The sequence below is a fragment of the Drosophila ananassae genome, chromosome 3R (assembly GCF_017639315.1).
Source record: "Drosophila ananassae strain 14024-0371.13 chromosome 3R, ASM1763931v2, whole genome shotgun sequence".
NCBI lineage: Eukaryota > Metazoa > Arthropoda > Insecta > Diptera > Drosophilidae > Drosophila > Drosophila ananassae.
Window position 1 is genome coordinate 7,314,836 of NC_057930.1, and position 24,653 is coordinate 7,339,488.

Consider the following 24,653-nt stretch of genomic DNA (forward strand, 5'->3'; position numbering starts at 1 on the left):
CTGACTCTAGTTCGTGGATCGGCATTGTTAATAGCTGCGGTGCCAAGTCTATTGGCAAGGCTGTTGGGGTGATCATTCAATCGTTGCATATATTTGTGAGAAAGCTTTTGCAGCTTGTCTCCGATTTTGGGCACGTTGAGATCGCGTTCAATGTCTCTTGTTCGGATGAACCACGGAGCTCCAGAGATCCTTCTAAGGGTTTTTGCTTGCAAAACCCGGATTTTATTTAGATGGGTTTTGGCAGCGATACCATAAACCTGTAGCCCGTAGAAAAGGCTTGGCGCTAAAATTGATTTGTAAATTTGAACCTTGCATCCTAGCGTAAACTTATTGCGTGGTGCAAGTAACCAAGCCATCCGAGCAACTTTGTTTTTAAAAGAATTTTGAATACATGTTATATGTCTGCCAAAAGTAAGTTTTTTATCCAGGGTGACACCAAGGTATTTATATGCAGGAAAAGCTCTTATTGGACTTCCGTTAAGGTTGACTCCAGGGTAGGTACTTCCTCGATTAGTAAATGTAACATTAGCACATTTGTCCGCATTTATTCGGATGTTCCAGTTCATAGCCCATTGGTGAAACGCATCTAGATATTCTTGCAAAGCAAAAGTAGCCGCCAAGATACTGGTACTTTTAGTTAGGACAGCAGTGTCATCAGCATATGTCGCAAGTAAAACATCATTTTCGTTCACTTCCGTAATTGGAGTTTGGGTAGGCATATCCGAAGTATAAATGGAGTATAAAGTAGGGCCAAGGACGCTACCTTGGGGAACTCCAGCAGAAATCGGTTTAATGGACGACATATATCCATCCACAGATACATGGAATGTTCTATCTTCCAGAAAGCTTTTTACAAGCTGGAACATTTGCGGTGTAAATATACTTTTGGCTTTATACAGAAGCCCAGGGTGCCACACTCTGTCAAAAGCCTGTTGAATATCCAGAAAGGCAGCAACTGCGTACTCCTTCCTCTCTAATGCTTCTAAACCAAAGTTGACAACTCTGTGTAGTTGCTCAGGAGTTCCATGCTGAAGGCGAAAGCCGAACTGGAATTCCGGAATCACACTGGTGACATTCTCGTCAGAAAGTAGTCTATTCAGGATCAATCTTTCCATGATTTTTCCCAGAGATGGCAGCAGGCTAATGGGCCTGTATGAGTCAACGTCAGTTAGCGACTTTCCAGGTTTTGGGATCATGTGAATATTCGCCGATTTCCAAACTTTCGGGAAATATCCAATAGTAAGTACGCTGTTGAACAACGTCACCAGAAATTGCAAGGCTTGATCCGGTAAAAGTCGAATCGTCCTGTTGTCCAAAAGGTCTTCACCGGGGGTTTTCTTTGGCGAAAGTTTACGAACAAGATCTTTCATCTCTGTCAGTGAGACAGGGTTCGCAGGCAGGCTCATTTGAAACGGAGATTCCAGAAACTCCTCAACTTGTTGACGTATGCTTTCAGGCGAATAATCAAATGGCTTGAATCGTTGTTCTAGGTTGTTAGCCAACACTTCAGCCTTTTCTAGGCTCGTACGGCACCAATCACCTGGTGGGTTTCTAATGGCTGATTTTAGAGTTGGCTGAGTTTTGTACCGTTTTGTGATACGCCACAGTGAATAGTTAGAACTAGCGTCTGTGTCCTTGCTAAGACAGTTAGCCAGCCGATGATATATCTGATGGATTCGGATGTCTCCCGTTCTTGTAAATTCTCTTCTGACTCTTCTCTTTAGGTTAAGGAGCGCAGCAATTCTTGGTGGTAGGTGGGGATGTCTAGAGGTATCTGTACTTCGATGATTGCTGGGTGCAGCTATCTCAGCAGCCTGGTTTATAATGCGCATGAAAGTACTGATGGCATTGTCAATGTCAGAAGGTTCCTGGATTTGAATGTTAATCTCGCCCAGCTGTTCTAGGTGGTTTTTGAAAGAGTTTATGTTAGCACCTCTGGCAAGGAGTCGTGGGCGCTGCGGATTTTTCACAGGCGTAGAATGGAGTGTGGCTAGAATAGGAGTGTGGTCCGAGGAGAGCTCATGGAGTGTTCACACTTGTAGCCTGTCCATAGAGTATCCATTAATTATGAAGAAATCAAGCGCTGACGGGGTTAAAAGAGGGTTATATGAGTAAAAAGTGGGTTCACCCGTGGCAAGTACTTGGTAACGTCCATTTGCAATGGCTTCTTGCAACTGCTTACCCCTTCTACAGGCTCGTGAGTTTCCCCACCATGCATGCTTGGCGTTATAATCACCGCCAGCAATGAACTTGCCACCAAAATCAGTCAGCAAAGATTCAAATTCTGATTGTATCCATGTTTCCGTTGGAGGTAGGTATATCGCCGCTACTGTGACATTCCCATCCGAAGTCTGTAATTGTACTCTCGCTATCTGTCTGTCATTGCTAGAGGTGGGGGGCAGGGGATAGTGACTTAGGGAATCCTTCATAATGACTGCAGATCCACCCCTATTGTTGCCACTGGGGTGATAAGCATGGTAGATGAGATAGCCTGGCAAGTAGATGCGCTGACCAGCACGCATGTGAGTTTCTGTGGCAAGCAATATATCTATGTTATGAGTGCTGAGGAATAATCGAAGCTCTTCAGAAACTCTGACTAATCCACGAGCGTTCCACAATCCGATATTTATAGTTAATTGAGTCATTTCGGCAAACGCGCAATGAGAACCTGGACCAGCTCTCTAAAAGATTTGTTGGACTCTGCATTTTCCTGCATCAGCTTAAATAGAGTGTCCAGTTTGGAATTGATGTCGCGGATGGCATTATCTATTACTGAGAATTTATGGCTGAGCCTAGGGTCAGAAGAAGAGCTTGCGTCACTCTGCAAGGTTGAGCTAGTCCTTGGTTGCATATCCTTGGGTCGAGCTATATCAGCATACGATATATTCGTTCTTAGGGCTTCACCAGGGATGAATCCACGAGAGACTTGTCGTGGATTGGTTATCGGGAGTCTAGGCCTCGGTTTTAGTTTTTTAATTTTATCTATTCTGACTGGGCAACTATTATTTGTTGAGACATGGTTACCGCCACAGTTTATACACAAGTATGTATCGCTTACACAGAGTAAAGATCCAGTAGCATGAGGGCCACTACATTTACCACAAATAGGGTCCAGGACACAATAGTTTTTAGAGTGCCCAAAAATTTGGCATCTTTGGCATTGAAGTAGATCCTTTCTACGAGAAGCACGCTCAACAGTGACTCTGTATCTACCAAGTTGAGTTATTTTTAGGGACTCCGCTACATTAGCACTCTGCTTTAAATTGACAAAAAATAAACTTTGCCTAGTTTTAAAATTTATTGTAGCTTCGTTATCGTCTTCGTTAACCGGAATGTTCTTCCAATCAGACTTTTTGGGGCAGTATATGTTAAGGACCTCAAAGCCCTTGTCAGTAAATCCCTGTTCAATTTGTGATTTTGGAACGTTAGAATGGATTCCTTTGAGCACAACTCTGTATGGCTTGTCTTCTTTTAGCTGATGGTGCCAAAATTGGCAGTTAAGCGACTTCAGTTCATTAACAGCTGCTCGAAATGCGTTAGAGTTGGCTGCATATATTCTGGAAACACCAAATTTGGAAGTACGAATGTAGTAGTTTGAGGAGCCAATGCTATGATCAAGAGCATTTTCCAATAAGACCGGATCGCTTACATTCGGAACGCAGATAGCAGGGTTTTGCTAGGTTTTGCAGAATGATCATCTCCTCCAAGGGCACCAGTATCCCCATTGATAGAATCAACATCCTCCAGATCCTGTTCCATTTGATCTGCTTCAGCAGCCAGAATCGCGAACCGATTGTTACCCAATGCCTTTGCAAAGAAAGAATCAGCCGTCTTGTTGAGCGGGGTTGAGGTCTGCAGTTTAGCTTTGCGGATCGGGGGTGGAGCGAGAGCAGGTAAAGAGGACTGAGTCACGTCTTTGCGTTTTCGGCTGCCAGTTCGTCCAGGAGCTTGAAACAGACATTTTGAATTGCTTGGTTTATTCACCAACGAAGGTAATACATTTGCAAGCGGAGACGTAGTTGAACAAATGCTTCCGGATGTAGTTGCAGCCACTGTGTACGTAGAAGTATTGCCCAAACATGTATTGGCGTTTGAAATAGTGCAGGTTACACTGGTAGTAGTGTTACTGCTAATTGTCACCATTGAGTTGGAGGTCCGTGTTTGTTCCGGCATACCTGTAAGGTAGGCAGATAGCTCTGAGCGCCGGTCGCGGATTTGGGATCTTATTTCTCCAGGGTCTGCACCAGTTATTTGTCTCATCTTATCAAATTTATCGCTCCTGCTGCTAGACTGAGGGCGAGCAGATGACTCTTCCATTAAATCAATAGTTTTCAGTTTAGAACCAAAAGTCTTCAGAATAATTTGTAAACGACCTCCCGCTTACGCAATGTGTAGAGCGAGGGGTAAGACCAACACTCTTATTGTCTTACTTATCGCTGTTGAATTACTCGACGAAAATAGCCACTGCCCTGCAGCGACCAAAAGTAGCCACTGCCCTGCAGCGACCAAAAGTAGACTTCGTGTGCAAGGTGTACACACGAGCGATAATAAGGCCTCAGCAGGATTACTTGAGATAATTATTCGAAATTACAATAATATAAAATTTTTCTTCCACAAGAAAAATTTACACAATTATTAGGTTAGTGTGACATACTTACATTTTAAAACTTTTTACATTCTGCCCAGTATATTTACATACATGTTCGTTTTTAAACTCTTACATTTTTTGAACGAACGCCCTAACGCCTAACTAAAAATATTATTCTTAATGCCTCTGTCACATTAGGTGACCTTCTGGAGGGTTCTGTAAATCTAGATTGTGTGGCTCTTGTGTAGATAATTATGTCATTACCGTCGACGTTTATTATAACATTGAGGCAGTCAGCTTAGATGGAAATTATCATTGCGAATTTTAAGGACTTATTTTCAGTCTTTTTAATACTTCATGTACAAATGTATAATTTTTTGTAATTTGTGACAAACAAAAATATATGGTTTAGGTAGCACTGACGCCTGCAAGTATTTCACAAGCAAAACACTTTATTGAGAATAATATCATCTTGTCGGCTTATCATAAAAAGGGTTCCTTACTGTCTAGTCTACTTATGTAGAAGATACGAACACTTATCTGAATACTGCTTCGGGCGTAAACCTCAACATTTTATCATATAAAATTTCTACAACTATTACATTTCTTAAAAACATTTTTAATCTTCGACCATAGACTTTTCTTTGGTTTCGGGCAGGAAAAATATAAAATAAACAAAAGTGACTAAACTAAACATGGCCGAAAACCACATGGTGGCGGAAATGCCCCAAAAGTGGAGTAATAATGGAAATAGCTTCAGAGTAACAAAGACAAGGATACTCATCCAAGCAACCGAAATAGATGTAGCAACGGATCGGATCTAAAATATTTAAAAGAAAATTTATTAAATGTTATCTGAACCACTCGTCAATGAATTACCTTTGCTGGATGAACTTCAACAATGTAACGAACAGTGAGGTGGCATCTCAGGATATATCGGACGAGAGGAGGGAGTTGCACGCTGTGTCCGGCCAGATCTCGCCGGCTAGTGGGTGGGTTCTGGAACACCCGCACGCATGATGATGCGTGCGCGACCCCACGAACAGCGTGGGTCAAACCTGAGCTCCTCAGACCAGAGTATATTAGGATCCTTCGGAGATCCCCCAAGAAGGCACATGGCATAGGTTGGTGGCAGGGCGGTGGCGACCCAAACGAGGCGAAATATGTTTTCTTACTCCATTATAAACTTCATTATTTTATTCCTTAACAAAAGACCTTAAAATTCTAGATGACATCCCTATCCTAGCTTCCTGACTATTCCAATACTTCAATATATGATCTCTCTGACAACGCTTAATAGTATCTTATTGCTAAAGATTTGTGAACTTAAATGTATATTTGATTTGACAGGATTTGCGGACTCGCGGTCAACATCATGACATCGGATTTTAGTTACCAAGAGAGCGCTACTACAAAGGCCACGCGTGGGGTTGACTGTATAACCGGTGAAGCCTCTTGGGCTGGAACTCGGAAAACGAGGAAAGATATTGATCGGAGAATTCCGTATCACTTCTGCTGGCTTGGCATAGATTTAGGATTACTCACTCAATACATCCGCGACGAGTTGTTGAAGCGCTTCCACTACTCGAGGCTGGAAAAGATAATATGCAATTCGGGAGGGCCTTTGCCTAACCCGTCAACAATGCCAACAACAAAACATACAGCCAGGGGCAGAGCTTTGGCGCGAAATCTCCGCCCACTACTTCTTCTTCTCCGCTTCCGGCACCGTTAGGCCATCAGCCGGTCGAGTCTCTCCGCTCTCCTGATCGACAAAGCGCTTCTTGAAAGCGCCGCAAGCGCCCTGTCCCTGCTTCCTATCCTATGCTTGAAGGTTAGTCCACGCCTGCTCCTCCGAATAACGGAACGCTCCTTTAAAGCGCAGCCAGCGCTCCGCTCCCGCTACTGCTCCTATAGGAGTTCGCCTATCTTGCGGCGACTCCTCCGTTCGACGGCGTGCTCCCTAAAAGCGCCGCCAGCACTCCGTCCTTGTCTTTACTCCTCCAGGAGGACGCCTACTGCACGGCGGCTCCTGCGATCGGCGGGGAGCTGCTTAAAGCGCCGCCAGCACTCTGTCTTCCTTCACTACTCCAGGATGGCGCCTACTACACGACGGCTCCTGTGATCGACGGGGTGCTGCTTAAAGCGCCGCCAGCACTCCGTCCTTCGTCACTGCTCCAGGATGGCGCCTACTCTACGGCGACTCCTGTGAGGTTAGGGCCGAACCCTATCCGAATCCCCGGCGGAGCGCCCCTTAAAGCGTCGCGAACGCTCCGATTGCTTCACTTCAGGTCGAGCTCACTGTATTTTCCAGCCCCTACTTGGTTTTGATGACTCCCCTCAGCCCCGCCTCGTGGGCGGCCTGACTGAGAGTTTCGCGCCGCAACTGTGACCCGCTCTCCTCTTCTTCTTCTGGCCAAGCGTTGCTCGCACTACGCCTCTCTGCCACCAGGGGTCTAGCTCGCACGCTGGTACCCCTGATCTAGGTAAACGAAAACACCTACGTCAGGCTCGCATAACCATGACCAGTCTTACAACTCACCTAGCTTCTACGATCGCGCCCTGCCTTGACTGAGCAGTACGTACACCGCCAAATTGCCGCTTGTGGCCCTCTTTCTGTATGCCTGCTGGTCCTGCACCAGCACGATGGTTCCTCAGCGGGTAAAACTACGCTGCAGTTGCTCGAAAATTTCCGGATGCCTCTCCTTGCTTGCACGAACTTGCTTGTTTCGTGGTTAAATTCTAAAAGAACGCCGCTCCCACGCGGTTTCCTAACCTTAGCTTTGAGCGCGTTACCAGATCGATCAGATCCTCCACGAAACGCTGAATAGGGTCCTATTACGCGATCGGGCTGCCAGAAAGGCTGAAACACAGCACCCCCCCAGGCTGCCAACCCGTTCGAACTATCGCCGACGTCACAACAATCACAAGAAAGAAGAGACCAATTAGACCCACATTAGCCACATAAATAATGAAAATCATCAGCACAAATGGAAGCCAACTAAAATCGTGAAGGTCGTAGAGTTCCACGAAATATGTAAAGCATCCAAAGGCAATGCATCCAAATCCCACTCCCAGAGTGGAAATCAGCAACAGCAGCTTTCTTCCTACAATGTCGACAAATATTGTTGAAGTGTAAACTCCAATTACCTGGACAAGACCAATAATTATGGTACTGGTGTTGACATCCAGAAACGATCCGGATTTAGCTAATATGTCCGACATATAGTTGATGAAGCTAAACACATTACTGAATTCGAATCCAGTAGAAAGGACAAAAGCAGCTCCGAAGCCCTTAAGAGCTGGTTTTGTTACTAAAATACCAAATTATTAACAGATTCTGAGTTATAACATTTTGTTTAGTCTTACTTAAATCCTTAAATGTGATTTCCGAAGTGCCGTTCATTTTCTGGAAGAGGACTGCTAATTTCAATTCCTCAAAAATTTCCATTGTAGCCTGATTCTCCCCTCTTTGATTTTTGTAATACCTGAAGGACTTCTCAGCTGCAGTGAGCTTGTTTTTCTTTAAAAGATATGGGGCTGATTCGGGCAACATTAGGTTAGCTAGAAAGTAGATAATTGTCAGGAATATGGCCACCAAGGGCACAACGTGATAGTCGAGGTAGGAGCTAGCAATATAGCCAATTAATACTCCAAGATTCACCGATAGCATAAGTATTGACGTCAGGGATCCTCGAATGCTTTGATAAAATTGATCAGTCGTTTCTGGTTGTTGGTTTTAGTGCAAGAACTCACCTTGTATCGGCTATTTCACTGATGAAAATGGGTAAGACTACGTAGGCCACACCTCCAATAAATCCACTTAAGAACCGAGCGGCATACAGGAAGTACACATTGGATGCACAGTAAATCAGAATCCAAAGGCACTTTGGGGACGAATATATTACATCTTTTTGCTTTTGTAATTGATGAAGTATCACTCACCGCATATGGTGCAGCTAACAGATATAGAAAAAACTTTCTACCAGCGCGCTCCAGTAAAAAACCAATAGCCAAATTGCCACACAAACTTCCTAGTCCCAGCATCGATCCCAGCCAGGATATTTCATCGATATTTACCTTAAAGTCGAGCGGAGAGTTCGGTGTTTGGATTTTAGTCAAGGTCGGCGAAAGCCACCCTAATCCGATTCCATGAGCAAACGTAATGATATTCACTAAATGAAAAGATCCTGTAATTGTTAAAATGAAATGGATGAAGTTGTTTTTGTTCTCACCAATAATTGTGCCAAGAAACTGATAACGAGTTTCCCGCTTAAGAAAGCGGCTTTTTAAAAATTGTCGCATTTTTTGTAGTTAATCAAAGGAGATTACAAAAGTTAAAGCTACTTCTCACAACCACAACCCCCTTATATATAACGTGAAGATATCTTAAAAGCTCACGGAGAAAGCAAATATCTCATTTTGCTCTCTCAGGGTTCAATCTTTGTGTATTTAATAACGAATCTTTTTTATCGAACTAAAGGGGAATAGGTTAAGGGAACTACTAAGCTTTTTTTAAAGTAGCTACTTTACAGAAACAAACATAAAATAATATCTGGTGTCTGTGTTTTTATACCCTTGCAGAGGGTATTATAATTTTGGTCGGTTTCTACGTAAACTAGTCTCTCAGTTCTAAAGCAATCGAGTTGAAACTTTGCACACGTCCTTCATTTTCTTGAAGGTAGTATATAGGTATAGGTATATAGGCAGGTAGATTCTATTTTGGACAAAATAATCTGATTTGTCAAATTTCATAGGGATCGGCCAACTATATCCAATAGCCGCCATATAACTGAACGATCGGAAATGGAACAACCTTAACTGCAAGGGTATATCAACTTCGGCTCCGCCCGAAGTTAGTTTTCCTTTCTTGTTTTTTATGTTTTTCTTACACGTGCCGGATGAGAATATTTTCAATGTTCTATGTTGTACACCTATATTTCATTTTTTGACACCAAAATTGATATTAATCTTAAATTTAGTGAATCAAAATTGTTTTTTTTTTCACAATTTTTAAAAAGTCGCTTTCTGAAGTGGGAAACTCGATATCAGTTTCTGGGCACAATTATTGGTGCGAACAAAAACAACTTCATCCATTTCTTTTTAACAATTACAGGATCATTTCATTTAGTGAATATCATTACGTTTGCTCATGGAATCGGATTATTAGGGTGGCTTTCGCCGACCTTGACTAAAATCCAAACACCGAACTCTCCGCTGGTCTTTGAGGTAAATATCAATGAAATATCCTGGCTGGGATCGATGCTGGGACTAGAAAGTTTGTGTGGCAATTTGGCTATTGGTCTTTTTATTGGGTGTACTTCCTGTATGTCGGTTCCTTGGTTCTTAAAAAATCGGTATCGGTCAACACCAGTACCATAATTATTGGTCTTGTCTTGTCGACCATATTTGTCGACATATTTGTAGGAAGAAAGTTGCTGATTTCCACTCTGGGAGTGGGATTTGGATGCATTGCCTTTGGATGCTTTAAATATTTCGGGGAACTCTACCATCTTCACAATTTTTATTAGCACAAATTGCTGAGGAGTTTCATTATTTATGTGGCTAATGTGGGTCTAATTGGTCTCTTCTTTCTTATGATTGTTGAAGTTCATCCAGCAAAGGTAATTCATTGATGAAAAATAAATATATTTTCTTCTAAATATTTTAGATTCGATCCGCAGCTACATCTATTTCGGTTGCTTGGATGAGTATCCTTGTCTTTGTTACTCTGAAGCTATTTCCATTTCCGCCACCATGTGGTTCTCGACCATAATTAGTTTAGTCACTTTTGTTTACTTGAAAACTGAAGAAAATTCTATTCTCGAAGAGTTAAAATATTTATAAGAAATGTAATAGTTAAAGAAATTTTATATAAATAAATTTTTAGGGCGATTTAGCGCCATCACCAACAGTTTTTTATTCATTCTTATAACTTATCTCTTTAATTTAGTTAATTGCTCGTATCTTCTATACAGGCTAGACAGTAAGGAAACCTTTTTATGATTAGCCGACGTGATATCATTCTCAATAAAGTGCTTTGCTTGTGAAATACTTGCGGGCGTCAGAGCTACCTAGACCATTTTTTTTTGTTTGGACAAGCTTTGGGAATGATGCTGTTATCTGGCCTGTTATCACAAATTACAAAAAATTATATATTTGTACATTAAGTATTAAAAAGTCCTGAAAATTCGCACTGATAATTTCCATCTAAGCTGACTGCCGCAATGTTAAAATAAATGTCGAGGGCAATGACATAATTATCAACACAAGAGCCAAACAACCCAGTTTTACAGAAGGTCACCTAATATTGCAGAGACATTAGGAATAATATTTTTAGTTAGGTGTCAGGGAGTTAGGCATTGGTAAATGAGGAACATGAAGAACAAATCAAATGAATAACACGTTATCAAATAATATTCGAGGTAAGCGATAATTAATAATGGTCCCTAATGGACCTGCTAAGCATCTCCGGACTTAATAGGTGGCATCCAGCGTATCTTCCTACTAGCATCCGGTCAAAAAATTTAAGATTTTAAAAACTAACATGTAAATATAAAGTGCAAAATGTAAAAAGTTGTAAAGTTGCAAATAAAAAACAAGAAAAGAAAGCTAACTTCGATATATCCTAAATGATATACCCTTGCTTAAGTAGTAGCTTATATTATATATATATCGGATCGTATATAGTGGCCGACTCTTATGAGAATTTCACAATCAAATCAATTTTCTAATGAAAATGTTGGAAGCAGCATCTAAGCATCTTTAAAAATGGCAAGGTTGTGCCATTTCAGCTATATCGTTCAGTTACATGACAGCTTTATGATATAGTCGGCCGATCCTTATGAAATTTGGCAGATTGGATTATGTTGCCCAAAATGAAATCCGTAGAAAGTCCCATCTTTCTAGCTGTAAAACCCCCAAAGTTATACCAATTCCGATCGTTCTATGACAGCTTTTGGCCACATATGTATGTATAACATGTGTAGAAAGTCCCAACCCTCTTACTTAAAAAACACCAAAAGTTATATGGCATCTATAGGATGTAGTCGACCGATCCCGGCCATTCCCACTTATATATAGCTTTAAAACTCAGAGACTAGTTTGCGTAGAGACAGACAGCTGCTCATATCGACTCCGGAGGTGATCCTGTACAAGAATGTATATACTTTATAGGGACGGAGATGCCTCCTTCACAGCGTTGCACACTTTTGACCAAAGTTATAATACATTCTGCAAGGGTATAAAAAGGTATATGATGTAAGTATATAAAAAGTTCAACAGGGTAAAGTATAGTTGCCTACTTTTAGGCATTTCGAGGGTATTAAAAGCTTGACCTTTATTGTATAAAAGTAAACTTGTTCGACTGACGACATTTGAGCTGTTTACATACAATGAAGTGTTCTGGATCTCACAACAATTTGGAAATCGTAATGTAAAGATAAGCAGTTTATGAGTTCACTAAATTGGAGAGTGATATAAATTTAAAAATAAATATGTGTTGAGGAACGGAATGCATTTGGGAAACTTTGCGCTGCGTCGCATTTAGATTTATTCAGTTATTCCTTAACCATCAATCAATACTCACCAGAAATCATATACAGTCCACTAATAAGTTGTTTTGGAAGTTGTCTAACCATCAGAGACAATTTAATTTTCATTTCTGACCAATATGGATTTACAAATTTAATTTAAAGACGAAAATATGCAACTTTGGAGTAAAAGTTTGAACCACCTTGCAAAATCTCGATTTTTATACCCTTGCAGAGGGTATTATAATTTTGGTCAAAAGTGTGCAACGCAGTGAAGGAGACATCTCCGGTCCTATAAAGTATATATATTCTAGATCAGAATCACTTCCTGAGTCGATATAAGCATGTCCGTCTGTCCGTCTGTCTGTCGGTTTCTACGCAAACTAGCCTCTCAGTTTTAGAGCTATCGAGTTGAAACTTTGCACACATCCTTCTTTTTCTTGCAGGTAGTACATAAGTCGGAACGGCCGGGATCGGTCGACTATATCCTATAGCTACCATATAACTGATTGATCGGAAATGCCATAACTTTTGTGTTTTTTTAAGTTAGGTTGGGACTTTCCATACATGTTATATTTGACCAAAATATCTTGTGTACAAAATTTCATAAGGATCGGCTGACTATATCCTATAGCAGTCATAGAACCATCGGAATTGGCATAACTTTGTTGTTTTTTAAGTTAGAAAGATGGGACTTGGTACAGATTCTATTTTGGGAAAAATTATCTGATTTGCCAAATATCTGATAGAGATCGGCCAACTATATCCAATAGCCGCCATATAACTGAACGATCGGAAATGGAACAACCTTTTCTGCAAGGGTATATCAACTTCGGCTCCGCCCGAAGTTAGCTTTCCTTTCTTGTTTCTACTTTTTCTCAACCAAATCATGTTTTCCTAATACCAACCAGAACACCAAACTTTGCGTAATGCAATTTTGCAACGCCACAACATAATAGCGATTTATATTCTCGTTTCAGCAGTTCCAAATTAAAACAGAAAATATTTGCAGGAAAGCGGGAAATTCCATGCATCTGGTCTATCAAACACTTTTCAAGCTTTGTGAATATATTTTCATTTAATTATGGCTTAAAAAGAAATTAACTTTCGCTGTTGCGGAACGTACGTTTACTAAAAACCAGGAATAATCATTTGCTTAAGTCCAAACCCGCGAACAGAAGAGTCGCCGCAACTAATAGAAATAATGTTGAGCAATTTCCTGGATGGCTGGGAGAATGGCAGCGAAAATACAAAATTAATTGCCGTTGGTCAAGGAAGCATTTCCTGTTTCTGGTCCGCTAAAAGGATGTATGATGAGCATCGACGGTTCGAACTGAATTCGTAATCACATACTCGTACTCGTAGGTCAGGACACAATTTGATCCCGACCCAACCACTTATTTCAATATGCATGAGGCATATGAGGGTCTCATTCTTATGGCTGAAGGCATTTAGAAAGCCACTTCAAAGACTTGATTAGCATAGGAAAAGCTAATTGTGACTCAGACCGGAGCCTGGAGAAGTTTTGAGCACTTTCAGGGGAAAGTTTAGCAGCAGAGCCAGAGGAGTTTTTGAATGCGATACACAGCTCGGGTAAGCGCGGGCAAAGCCCCAATTTATATGCTTCATTAGAAGATGTATTCGGGCCAATACCTCCCCGGTTTTAATTAGATTGTCTTTTACTCACAATTTTCTCCACTTGCTCTGTCAGCTAATTATAAAAGTTTAGTCGGTCATTGCCAATGTCTAAGACTTCAGATGGGCGGCCGTTGATTGATGTGGGAGTCGTTGAAATTTTCTAATTTAAATGATGGGTTCTGCGGTTGGAAGTGCACCGAAAGCATCTGCTCCCTGAAACGGAAAATTGCCAGGGTGTTCGCCAGAAAACAACAACAAGGAAACAATGCAATTGAAAATATAAACACTCAAGAATTTATAAATGGCTTAAAAACAAGCTGGGAGACATTCAGACTGCTTCCAGAGCCGCTGGGAAAACTTTGCCGTTTGGAGGATAACCACTCTCTTATGCATCTTTAGTTTTAGCCAAAAGTTTTACAAAGCATTTTTCTTTTGGTTGCAGCCATTTGGACAGAACTGTTTTATTCTCACTCCCTACCGCCAGCCCACAGCCCACTGTCTCATGACCAAATCCCTCAAAGACCTTGAACCAGTCGCATATTAAAAGTGAATGCCAAAAAAGCCAAAGAGCAGCCTCCTATGAGTCCAGCTGTGCGATATTTCGCAGCTTGGGCTGGCATAAAACGGGCATAAAGAGGTTTATGGCCTTTTTGCCCTTTTTAGAGAAAGTAATCTAAACTAAGTATGCAGCTCTGAGATGTAGTTATATCAAATTAGACTTATTTTTGGACCATTTTGGAGGAAAATGCCCAAAGGAACGATGCTCATAGTAGAAGGTACCTCAGCTCTAACCTCTTTTTCCACTCTTTACATTATGTACTTTTAGATCGTCAAATGATTCGTGTCAGACCCAAATCAATTAAATATCCATTATGCTAATAAGATAGGCGCATCCGCCTAGGGACAGCCGCCTTCATGCATATTTATGTGCCAGTCAACCTAGAATACCGCAAGTCTAACCAAAATAGAAATTTTTGGCAGCCGCAATGGTCCAGAGTAAACAAGAGGCGGACCAAAATATTTCTGTGCTCTGATTGAGGATTTCCATATTTACTAGGGAATCTCTGCTAGAAGGGACAACCATTGGAAAAGTTGTTTAAAAAGAAATATAAATAAACCAGCATAATACCGAAATAGAATTATGTTTAATGTCCAGTTGCTGCCAAAAACCGGTTGGAAGTTAAGCTCAAAATTATTTTCAATACCTGGGATTTTCACGTCAACGTTAAAAACTGTTGCGCACTAGACGCGTTAATTATAAATAAACGATTCGAATGTGAATTCGGTTTTTGGGAGGCAACAAGGTGCAGTTTTAGATCACAGACCTGCCACCGGACAAGCAATGGAAGCCACAAGCAATCCGACTGAATAGCGAGCCAAACATCCATATCCGGAAGTGCGATGTTTGGCTGTGTGCGGTTGGGCCGGAGCACCGGAAGAGCTCACTTCCCTAAACAAAAGAAGAATATGTGCAAAGTTTCAACTCGATAGCTTTAAAACTGAGAGATGTAGAAACAGACAGACAGACGGACATTCTCATATCGACTCAGGAGGTGATCCTGATCAGGAATATATATACTTTATAGGATCGGAGATGTCTCCTTCACTGATCCAAAATTAAAATTAAACTCTAAAATTATTATACCCTCTGCAATATGCTATATACCATCTGTTTCTATGCAAACTAGCCTCTCAGTTTTAAAGCTAGCGAATTCAAGCTTTGCACACATCTTTCATTTATTCGCAGGCAGAAACAGCCGGGATTTGACGACTATATCCTATAGCTATCATTAGACCTCGGAATGTGCATGTTTTCTTATTTTTTATCCATTTGATGCCAAATTTTGTATTTAGACATTACATTTTTCAAATATTAGAATTTTAAATACATATTAAAAATATGCTAAATATATGCAATAAATATGCACAAATTATTCAAAAAATATGCAATTAGGTTTCGTAAAAAAAGGTACTAGATCTACTTTTTAAATATAAATTAAACAGGAATAAAACATGTGGGTCACGTAACGTAAATATATAAAATTTTCAATCTTTGTGGTCCAAGTGATTTACGTGTTAACTTGTGGTTTTAAAAAACGAGTTCAAGCTGATATTTATGTAACGTAACAAACCATGCCAAAAATAAATTTTCCCAAAAAAAATTGAATGGGAAAATGGTTTAACAGCCTTCCCGAGAATAGTATCGAAGTAATTGGAAATGGTGTATTTTGTAAAATTTGTGAAAAAAGGTGATATTTAGTTTTAAAGTTTTGTATCATTCTAATTTTTTATAATTGCAGCAGCACATTGCTACTGCTTTTCATAACAGGTCAAAAGCATCAAATATCCATTCATCCAATTTTTTAAAAAAATACACAGGGCAACAAATACCAGATGAGAAATCCTCAAAAACATCGGGATTTTAAATTTATAAAATCGAATTTTAATAGAATTACCGAAATATTAACTTCCTTGGAAGCGAGGGGCCTTCCATTGTCAAGAGCAATTGAATTGCGGTGATAATCGCCAAGGCTTTACAAGTAGCTTCCTTGAAAAAATTATGATTTTCTACTGTAACACAAATTACCATAAATAAAAATAACTATTAATAATAATCAATCAAATTTTAATCTATTACGTCTCCACAAATAGCTTTTATTAAATATTTTGATTTTAATAATCAAATCATTTTTTATCATTATATCCTTTGCTTGTATTTAGCATATTTTGCTTATTTTTCATATATTTTGCATATTCTGCATATATTGTGTATATTTTTTGCATATGCATTTTATGCAAATATGCACAAAAAAAAAATATGCCGATCGTTTCTAACTATCTATTCATTGACATGAATTTTGGTGTTTTCAGAATTCAAATAACTTAAACCGTTAAAAATATGCAAATTCCGAGGTCTAGCTATCATATAACTGATCGATCGGAAGTGCCATAACTTAAGTATTTTTTAAATTAGAAAAAAAATTGACTTTCACGGATTCCATATTTAAAACTAATTAGATCTAAAAAATTTTATAAGGATGGGCCGACGATATCCTATAGCTGTCATTTGATTGATTGATCGAAATTAGCATAACTTCGTTGTTTTTTAGGCTAGAAGATGGGACTTTATAGAGATTTTATTTTTGACAAACTAATACGATCTGCGAAATTTCATAACGATCGGAAACAACACAACCTTGGGACAGTTTCCAAAATAGAATTGAGAGAATTATAGAATTGATTTGATAGTAAAATTCTCATAAGGATCGGACTATAAGGACTATATACGTTCCGATATATATCTAATATTATAAGCTGGTAGTCAACTGCAAGGGTATATCAACTTTGGATCCGCCCGAAGTTAGCTTTCCGTTCTTTGTTTTCTCTTATTTTACATACTTTGGCGTCGATATATTTATATGTTGTTTGTGTTGACCCACTACGCTCACACTGGGACTTAGACCGCCTGGGACGGAGATCAATTTACTTTCAAGATTTTGACAGAAGCTATTCAACCTCACCGATAATACATAGCGCAAATACATTGAAAAGCTATTACTGACCAGCTTCAGATTTCCTCAGGGGCATGCCCACCCAAATTTAAACCCCCCGGGTGCAAATCTAATAGAACCAACTATGATAATAAAATTACGAAACTGCGCTACCCAGAAAAATGGAAAATATCTATCATAATGATGATTCAGAAACTAAAAGAACCGTCTGACACCCCAAAAAATTGTTCCCAAATAATTTTTTTTAAAACTAATTACCGCAAAAACTCGAAGGTGCTCAAGCAAATATTTAATTCAAGGTCTCTAGAGGTCGGAGTTTAAAAGTGACGGCGAGTGCAACAAAGTGTTCAATAAATTTTACCCTTTCTATTTTTTGTGCCACAAAAGAAGTGGCTGCTGCAACGGCAACAGCCATCGATTTGTCTTAGCTGCTGCACACGTCCCACATGTCGTATGTGTAACAAGTGCAGCACATAAATTGCCAAGGTTGCAGTGGCAAGGGCGGCAGCAATAGCAGTGGCCAGAGGCGTGGCGTGCAACGTCTTGAGGCAGCCACAAATAAATAACATTAAAGCAAAAGTGTTGCCCGGTAAAGTATCGTGCACTTTTCTTGGATATGTGTGTTGGTTTTGATTTATTTGAAAACATGGCAAGTTTGTAAAACCATTTATAAAGTTACATAAACCAATTTGTTTGTCTGCGCTTAAGCATTTGTTTTTCACGATTTCCAGTTGCTTAATCACAGCAAAATTATATGATGTCCGTATTTCTTTGTTGTCGGGCGATATCATTCGTAGAGCTCTCAAACTGAACTCCAACCATCAGGACAGAAAGAGCCTTTGGTTCTGTTTAACCTGAAATCTTTTTGTATCCATATCTAATATTTTCCAACCACACTATTAAATCGTTAACCCAAAAGCAGTTCTCTGTCAATTATGGTTATTGGGGATAAAATCAAAGTTTGTGAGTGGATTTTACATTTTACCAGATGCTGCGGATCTACATATGCTTTCAAGCCACTGCAGGGTCTTCCCAATTGACGAATGAACGAATTTAACTAGTATTCTGGTATACAGGCTGCAGATGAAGGATCCTGTTAAAGGTTGTTACTCATTCAATAATTAAATTAATTTAAAAAAATAATGAAATAATTTTATTTCAGTCTTTGGCAACGCAAAGAACGGTAATTGATTCTACCGCACACTCGGAACGCAAATCCGAGCTCAAAGCTCAGAGGAAAATGCTCATAAACGCATTTTCTATCTATTTGCAACATGACTGCGGGTAAAATAATGGAATTTCCGCCTCCTCCCCAGCCTCCATAAGCGGATTCTTAGGCGGCACTAAAAGCTTGCCAATGTATTTCGGAGCAAAGCCCTAAAGTGTCGAAGATGCAGAAAGGACACAGAGACAGGAAGTCAGCTAAAATTCCAACTTGTATGTGTATGTATGCCTGTTTCTCAGACTGCGCGTAACGCCGTTTTAAGGCCAGAATATGACTGCCAAATATTACTCAGGGTTGATAACTTTTGGAACTTTATTTGCCACAAAATTGAGAACTGAAAATTTAAAATCCAAGCGGCAGTCCAAGAGGTGACGAGACACATATCGATTAAGGTATTCCGCTCAAGAATAAGATGAAAATTGACCAAGATGTGGACAACGCTGGGGGCCATATTGTCCTGCGATGAGATCCCCCCAAAAAAAATGTTTCCAAATTCTTAATTTTCATCAATCAATAAACAGAAATTATCTTTTCTTCTAATCTCTTATTTCCTAATACCAATTCTCATCCAAAGTTTGTGTTCTTCATGGGAGAGGCTCTTTTGGTCCGGAACATCAAGTATCTGGAATCGTGGCTAGGGGCACTAAATCTGAATCGCCTGCACGCCGATTTCGGGCTGCTGGCCTTTTTCGTCGGCGTCGGAGGGATTGTCATCAAGACCCTGCAGAAGCTGGAACGTAAACGTGAAGACCCAAACGCTACGGTTAGGCACTTCCGGAGTAACCACGAGTCTATCTATAATACCTTTCTATAATAACTTATTAGTAATAAGAGAATAATTTAATCCTACGAATTTCCCCAACAGGAATAATCGGCTGCGGACTTTTGCTGGGCAGCGTAGTCACTGGGCTGCCGTTGTATTTCATCAATGCGGGTTTCACCTTAAAGCTGATCCATCGGTTCTTCGGTTTGGCCGGATTTCTCGCCCTGATGGTTTCGCAAATGTTTTGCTATAAGCTGGATTTGGGCGAGGGCAATGGAAGCCTCAGCACCAGAAACTTTTCAAGTTCTTCACCTTTATTGCCACTGTGTTGACGGTCAACTACGAGTTCCGTCGATTCGCCAGAGATTTAATTGGTGTGGCAACCAACCATGTGATTGGATCAGAGACGGTCATCACAAGAGATGATCTGTAAAAGAAACTCTTTGATTGAGTAAAGTTACTCTGGGAAAATATCAGAACGATATTCAATATTGGATGTTAATATTCCACAAATAAGTATTGTAGGTTTATCAATTACCAAATAAAAACTTGTCGCTTACGAATAGGTGAAGGCACTCAACAAGAAAACACAGTCTTATCTAGTCCACAAACGCTTTTCAATGAAATCCACGTCAATTTTATTATTATCTTGGGTAGAAAGTAACTTTCTTTTCCGAACGTACTTAAAACATGAAGCATATTGACATTCTTTTAGTTTTAATGCATTTATTTATATATTGAATACATTGATAACATATTTTCGATTATTTGAAACATAAAAAACATTTCACTTTTTGTTTTTTGGTAGCGCGATTTATCAATCACCAAGCGAAAAAGCACCTACTAGTACATAGTAAACTGATAAAAAAAATACCATAATTTCATTGGGCTTATTGCTTATATAAACTAAGAACGCCGATTTAGTTGCGATTTTGCGAGTGATGCATGACATCCAAAGTAGCTGGTATGTTTCCATTCACCGACTCGAGCAGTTGGGTGAGCCAGGCCCCCACGTTGCTGAATCCCATGGCCATCATAGCGTGAATGGCCGAATTAATGCCCTCATCTGCGAATATAATAGAATAAATATGAGCAATGCGTTTTCAGGGTGTCGGTTAAGTTTGTCAGGGACTTTCTGGTGTGGTAGACGGGAACACTGCGCTTCTCCTATGGGGCTGCTGGTGATGTACCGACGCTGTTGGTCGAAACAGATGTGGTTGAAGTCGATGTGCTCACAGTGTCCACTTGGGAGGTCTGGGTATTAGCTGTGGCATGTTCAATTCGGGCCTCCTCATTAATATGTTGGCGGAGCATTTCGCCCAGTTGTCCAAAGTCACGCACCTGCTGCTGAGGAGCAGCCGGGGGACCGGTAGAATCAATGCTAATCAAGGCATCAGTGCTGGCCATTTTGGAACTTGAAGCCGAGACATTACCGTCGATCATTTGCCAGTCATGGTCCAAACTCTCCGAACGGCGCCTCTCCGGCTCCTGCTCGTTGGTGGCCTAAGGTGACGCTGTTTCCATTGGCAGCAATGGCTCTGTATCAAGGGGAGCCTCAGCAAAGGAGCTTGAAATAGAGGTTGGGCCAGATGGATTCACTGAAGAAGCAGCGGACTGTGCATTTGGGGTAGGCTTGGGGACCTCGGATCCAGAGGTCGTCGATGGAGCAAAGCTGCCCGAAGCAGCAGACTCAGCGGGATCAATCATCTCGGCAAACATCTCACTGAAATTGTTTAAGATTTCAATACCAGCACGCATATACTCGGGTGGTACCATTTGGGAGAGATTCTCAAGATTTATGACTGGAGTTGTGGGATTACTGCCTTGAGTTGGTGTGTCCTGAGCCGGGGTAGCCTCTGGTTCCTTGTTCATGGTAGGCCCTTCAGTTGAAGCCGTGGAGTTCTTCTTCTCCTCAGATGGTTTGGCCTCCTTTTGAGCGTTCGCATTGTCCTCTGGCTTCAAAGGAACCGGCTCTGCAGCTGGAGCTGTTGCAGACTCGGCCGGTGCAGCCGTTGCCTGGGGCTTCGGTTGATCAGTTGCTGTAGCAGCAGTTGAAGACACTATTGGCTCGTTAGAGGCAAAGAGGCCTGGGCAGCCTCTGCAAACGGGCAGTGGCCCCTGGAACGACGGTTGCAACGGCGGCCATGTGGATTCGATCCTGTAATATAGGTCTCTATCAAGCTGGGCCCATCATTGGTGGGCATGCGAATCATCAAATGCTCCGGATGCTTGTGGACCGCTTCACATTTCTGGCAGAGATCGAAATAGCTGCACTGGACGCACTTGTACCGGAACCCAACAATCGGCGACAGACCACAGCCGTCACACTCAACATGATCGTGGATGGTGAAATTGCTTGGATCATCGGCCGAGGGAACTGAAGCACCGGCGGCGGAAGCTTCCTTCTTGATGGCATCAGTTTCCATCACCGTGGGAGTGAGGGGAGCTACCTGAACATGCATACTCTGCTCGCACTTGGCCAGGAAAATGTCGTAGTCATTCTGGTTGTCAATCTCAATTTCATCATTATCGGTATCTGAAAAGGGAAGCCCAAAAGAAAATAGATAAACATTTGTGAGTCATGAAGTTTGGTTATCAATTGGTTTTATTTTAATCTCAAAGGTGAATCACAAAGGGGGTTGGGTGGAAAAATTAGCAACTGGTTTAGTTATATGTATATTTATAATTGTATAGGTGCATGCCATTATAAATCGAATTTTAATGCTCTAAACTTTGAAGCTTAAAGCCATTTCTAAGTAAACGAATACGTGGAATTGCGTGGAATTCGCGACGCAAAATGGAGTAGGTTTGCGACGGCATCGTTAAATACGCATTTATTTTCTTATGGGCTGTGGCTCTAAAACTGTAATGGCTGGAATACAATATTTTTTACTTTTTTTTTGTGGCGCTTAAGGGGGCAGGATGGTTTAAGACTTCAAAAAATTTTTTATATAATAGAACATTATCTAAGGAACATCCTGTGAAAGTTTCATGTCGATCGGACTAAAGCTCGCTGAGATACCGATTTTCTAGTTACTTTCTCTCCATATACTTTCAATTGCTTTTAAAACTTTAGACGCGTTTTTCTCAAAACAACTTTTTCATGTCGGTGCGTAACTTAACTCAAAAAGTAATGCTCGGATCTAAATAAAATTTTGCACACATCTTTAATACAACAAATACTTGCGGATGAACCAACGTTTTTCTTTTTTTAATTTTTTTTTTTTACCATTTTTACGGGCAATAATGGGTTGATTTTTATGAAAAAATGGTACCTCCGACTTTACAACGTATATTTTTCAGAATGATTTCGTTCATCCGCACAAGAAACTAATATTTTAAGTAAATCAATTCAATTTTTTTATTTTCGATAACACTGTAAGGCCAGACTTTACGCACCGCAAGAGACCAATTTTTGGAAGCGACTCCGGCCGACTGCCCGTCACGGGATAAATAATAATTATTTCTTAAAAATAAAAATTCCTAGATACTCTCCAAATATAGCCATTAATCGTGTAAAAAAATTGAATTGATATTGAATTGATATTGAGTGAATCAGACATAAAAAAAAAAATCGCAAAAATCTGCTTTTTTTCAGCCTCTGAAACCATCCTGCCCTCTTAAAAACTTAATAAAGTTAGACTATAAATAAAGACTAATCCTTTTTGGCTCTTTTCGAGGGTCCTGCTTCGGATTCGATCGTATCCTTCTCTGAGCAGTGCAACTGTGACGTTTCTGACGAAGAAGTCCAATTGTTTCGAAGTTTCCAATTGTCCAAAACGGTGAAATTTTATGGAAAAATAACAAATTGTGTAAGTAGAAAGTTATTATTATTATATATATCGGGTCGTATATACATAGATGTCCCATCCTTATTAGAATTTTACCATAAAATAAAATTCGAATAAAATTATTGGACACAGCCAATATATCTTTAAAAATAGCATGTTGTGCCATTATCGATCGTTCAGCTATAAGATATAGTCGACCGATCCTTATGAAATTCGGAAAATCGCCCAAAATGGACTCCGTCGAAAGTACCATCATTCTCGTTTAAATACTAAATTCTAAAGTTCTAATTCTAAAGTAAAAATGATTAATAATAAAAAAAACAATATTCAAGCGCGCAGCCCCTCAAAGGCGGCGATTTGTGGCCGCACCTCAAAGGCGGCCGGTGGTGGCAGCGCCGGAGCCACCTTCAAAAATAGCCAAACGCGCTTACCGCTTACAATACGAGCATAAATGGATGGAGGTTACCCACTTCGATGCAAACGGCAAGAAGTGGGTAAACGAGGCATTACAGTGCCCACTCAGCTTTTGTCACGCGTGTCGCAACGGCAGTATTCTGCACACTTCGCCAAGTGTGTAGAGACTCCTAAAACCCATAGTTGTCCCAATTGTCCCTTCACGAAAATGCTTCCAAATTTTGGACAACACCGAAAATTTAAGTGCAAGGGGATGACTGGTGTTCTATACGAGCCAGCAGGAGAGATGCTGGAGCTACGGCAGCGTTATAGCCAACTAAAAAATCCACGAAGGGAAGCTACCAAGGAGGAAAGAGAAAATGCGGAGGATACAACAGATTGCTCTCAAGTTTCGGAGCAGATCCTCGACTATATTTCTTAGATAAGTTAGAAAAACATATTGTTGAGCTATCAGATTTTTGATAGCAACCGAATTAATACACGATCCACAATTCGATTTCAATATTTTTATTGGGTCTATTTAACCCCAAAAACAACCGCAGCGGCCGATCCAAAACAATGCCGAATTACAAGTCATAAAACCTAAGAGCTTGCGCAGAAGCTCCACCAAAGCTCCCAAACTGCATGCGCTACAAAAGAACAACAAAGCGCATGCGAATCTGGGAGAAACAAAGAATATGGAGCAGCTGATAACGGGCAATTAGTGGACCGCTGCGGCTAGTTACACTGAGAGAATAGAAATAGAAATAATTATGATTTTTGATGCTGGCACAAGTCCCAACACATATAAATAATTAAATTTATATTAATATGAAATTTTTTCTCAACAGATTACCCCAATGATAAATAAGCTTTTAGTGATGTAATAAGTTAATGTAATGTGATAACTTAAAAAAACAGATTTAAAATATAATGTAAAAATTCTTGATTCTTGAGAGCAATGTAAATTTTTTAAAACACTATTATTAATTAAAATTTAAAATGCTATTTGTAAAATGATGTGTATCTATGGGATGTTCTGTAGCGGTGGGAGGGAAGGATGGAAGTATGCAGATGATGCGGATTGACAGAAACTACACCAAGATGACCCTGCAGAGGGCTCTCGATCAGAAGTAAGTTATTATCCAATCATTTGAATCAAAAACTTTAAAAAAACTATAATTTTAGCGTACACTAAGATGGTGGCCGGTGGA

The 24,653-nt window shown here is 40.3% G+C and overlaps 1 protein-coding gene and 2 pseudogenes across 1 annotated transcript; 1 reads left to right on the top strand and 2 right to left on the bottom strand.

Annotated features, from left to right (window-relative positions):
- Positions 1-5,186: 5,186 nt before the first annotated feature.
- Positions 5,187-8,914, bottom strand: LOC6505102 (facilitated trehalose transporter Tret1). Its single transcript, XM_001964758.3, has 7 exons — positions 8,821-8,914; positions 8,531-8,760; positions 8,342-8,472; positions 7,955-8,286; positions 7,511-7,899; positions 5,468-5,491; positions 5,187-5,408 (listed from the first exon to the last, which is right to left on the bottom strand). The coding sequence occupies exons 1-7, from the start codon at positions 8,888-8,890 to the stop codon at positions 5,208-5,210; spliced, it is 1,377 nt and encodes a 458-aa protein (XP_001964794.2). The 5' UTR covers positions 8,891-8,914; the 3' UTR covers positions 5,187-5,207.
- Positions 8,915-19,066: 10,152 nt separating this feature from the next.
- Positions 19,067-19,948, top strand: LOC6505145 (annotated as a pseudogene).
- Positions 19,949-20,046: 98 nt separating this feature from the next.
- Positions 20,047-23,641, bottom strand: LOC6505091 (annotated as a pseudogene).
- Between the last annotated feature and the right edge of the window lie 1,012 nt (positions 23,642-24,653).

Bases quoted from the DNA above. Each gene is read 5' to 3' on its own strand.
- LOC6505102 (XM_001964758.3), bottom strand. From the start codon at position 8,890: ATGCGACAATTTTTAAAAAGCCGCTTTCTTAAGCGGGAAACTCGTTAT. The intron at 8,761-8,820 runs GTGAGAACAAAA...CTTTTCATTTAG, and splicing joins GTTTCTTGGCACAATTATTG to TGAATATCATTACGTTTGCT. The intron at 5,492-7,510 runs ATTGTTGTGACG...ACTGTTCGTTAC, and splicing joins TTGGTCTCTTCTTTCTTGTG to ATTGTTGAAGTTCATCCAGC.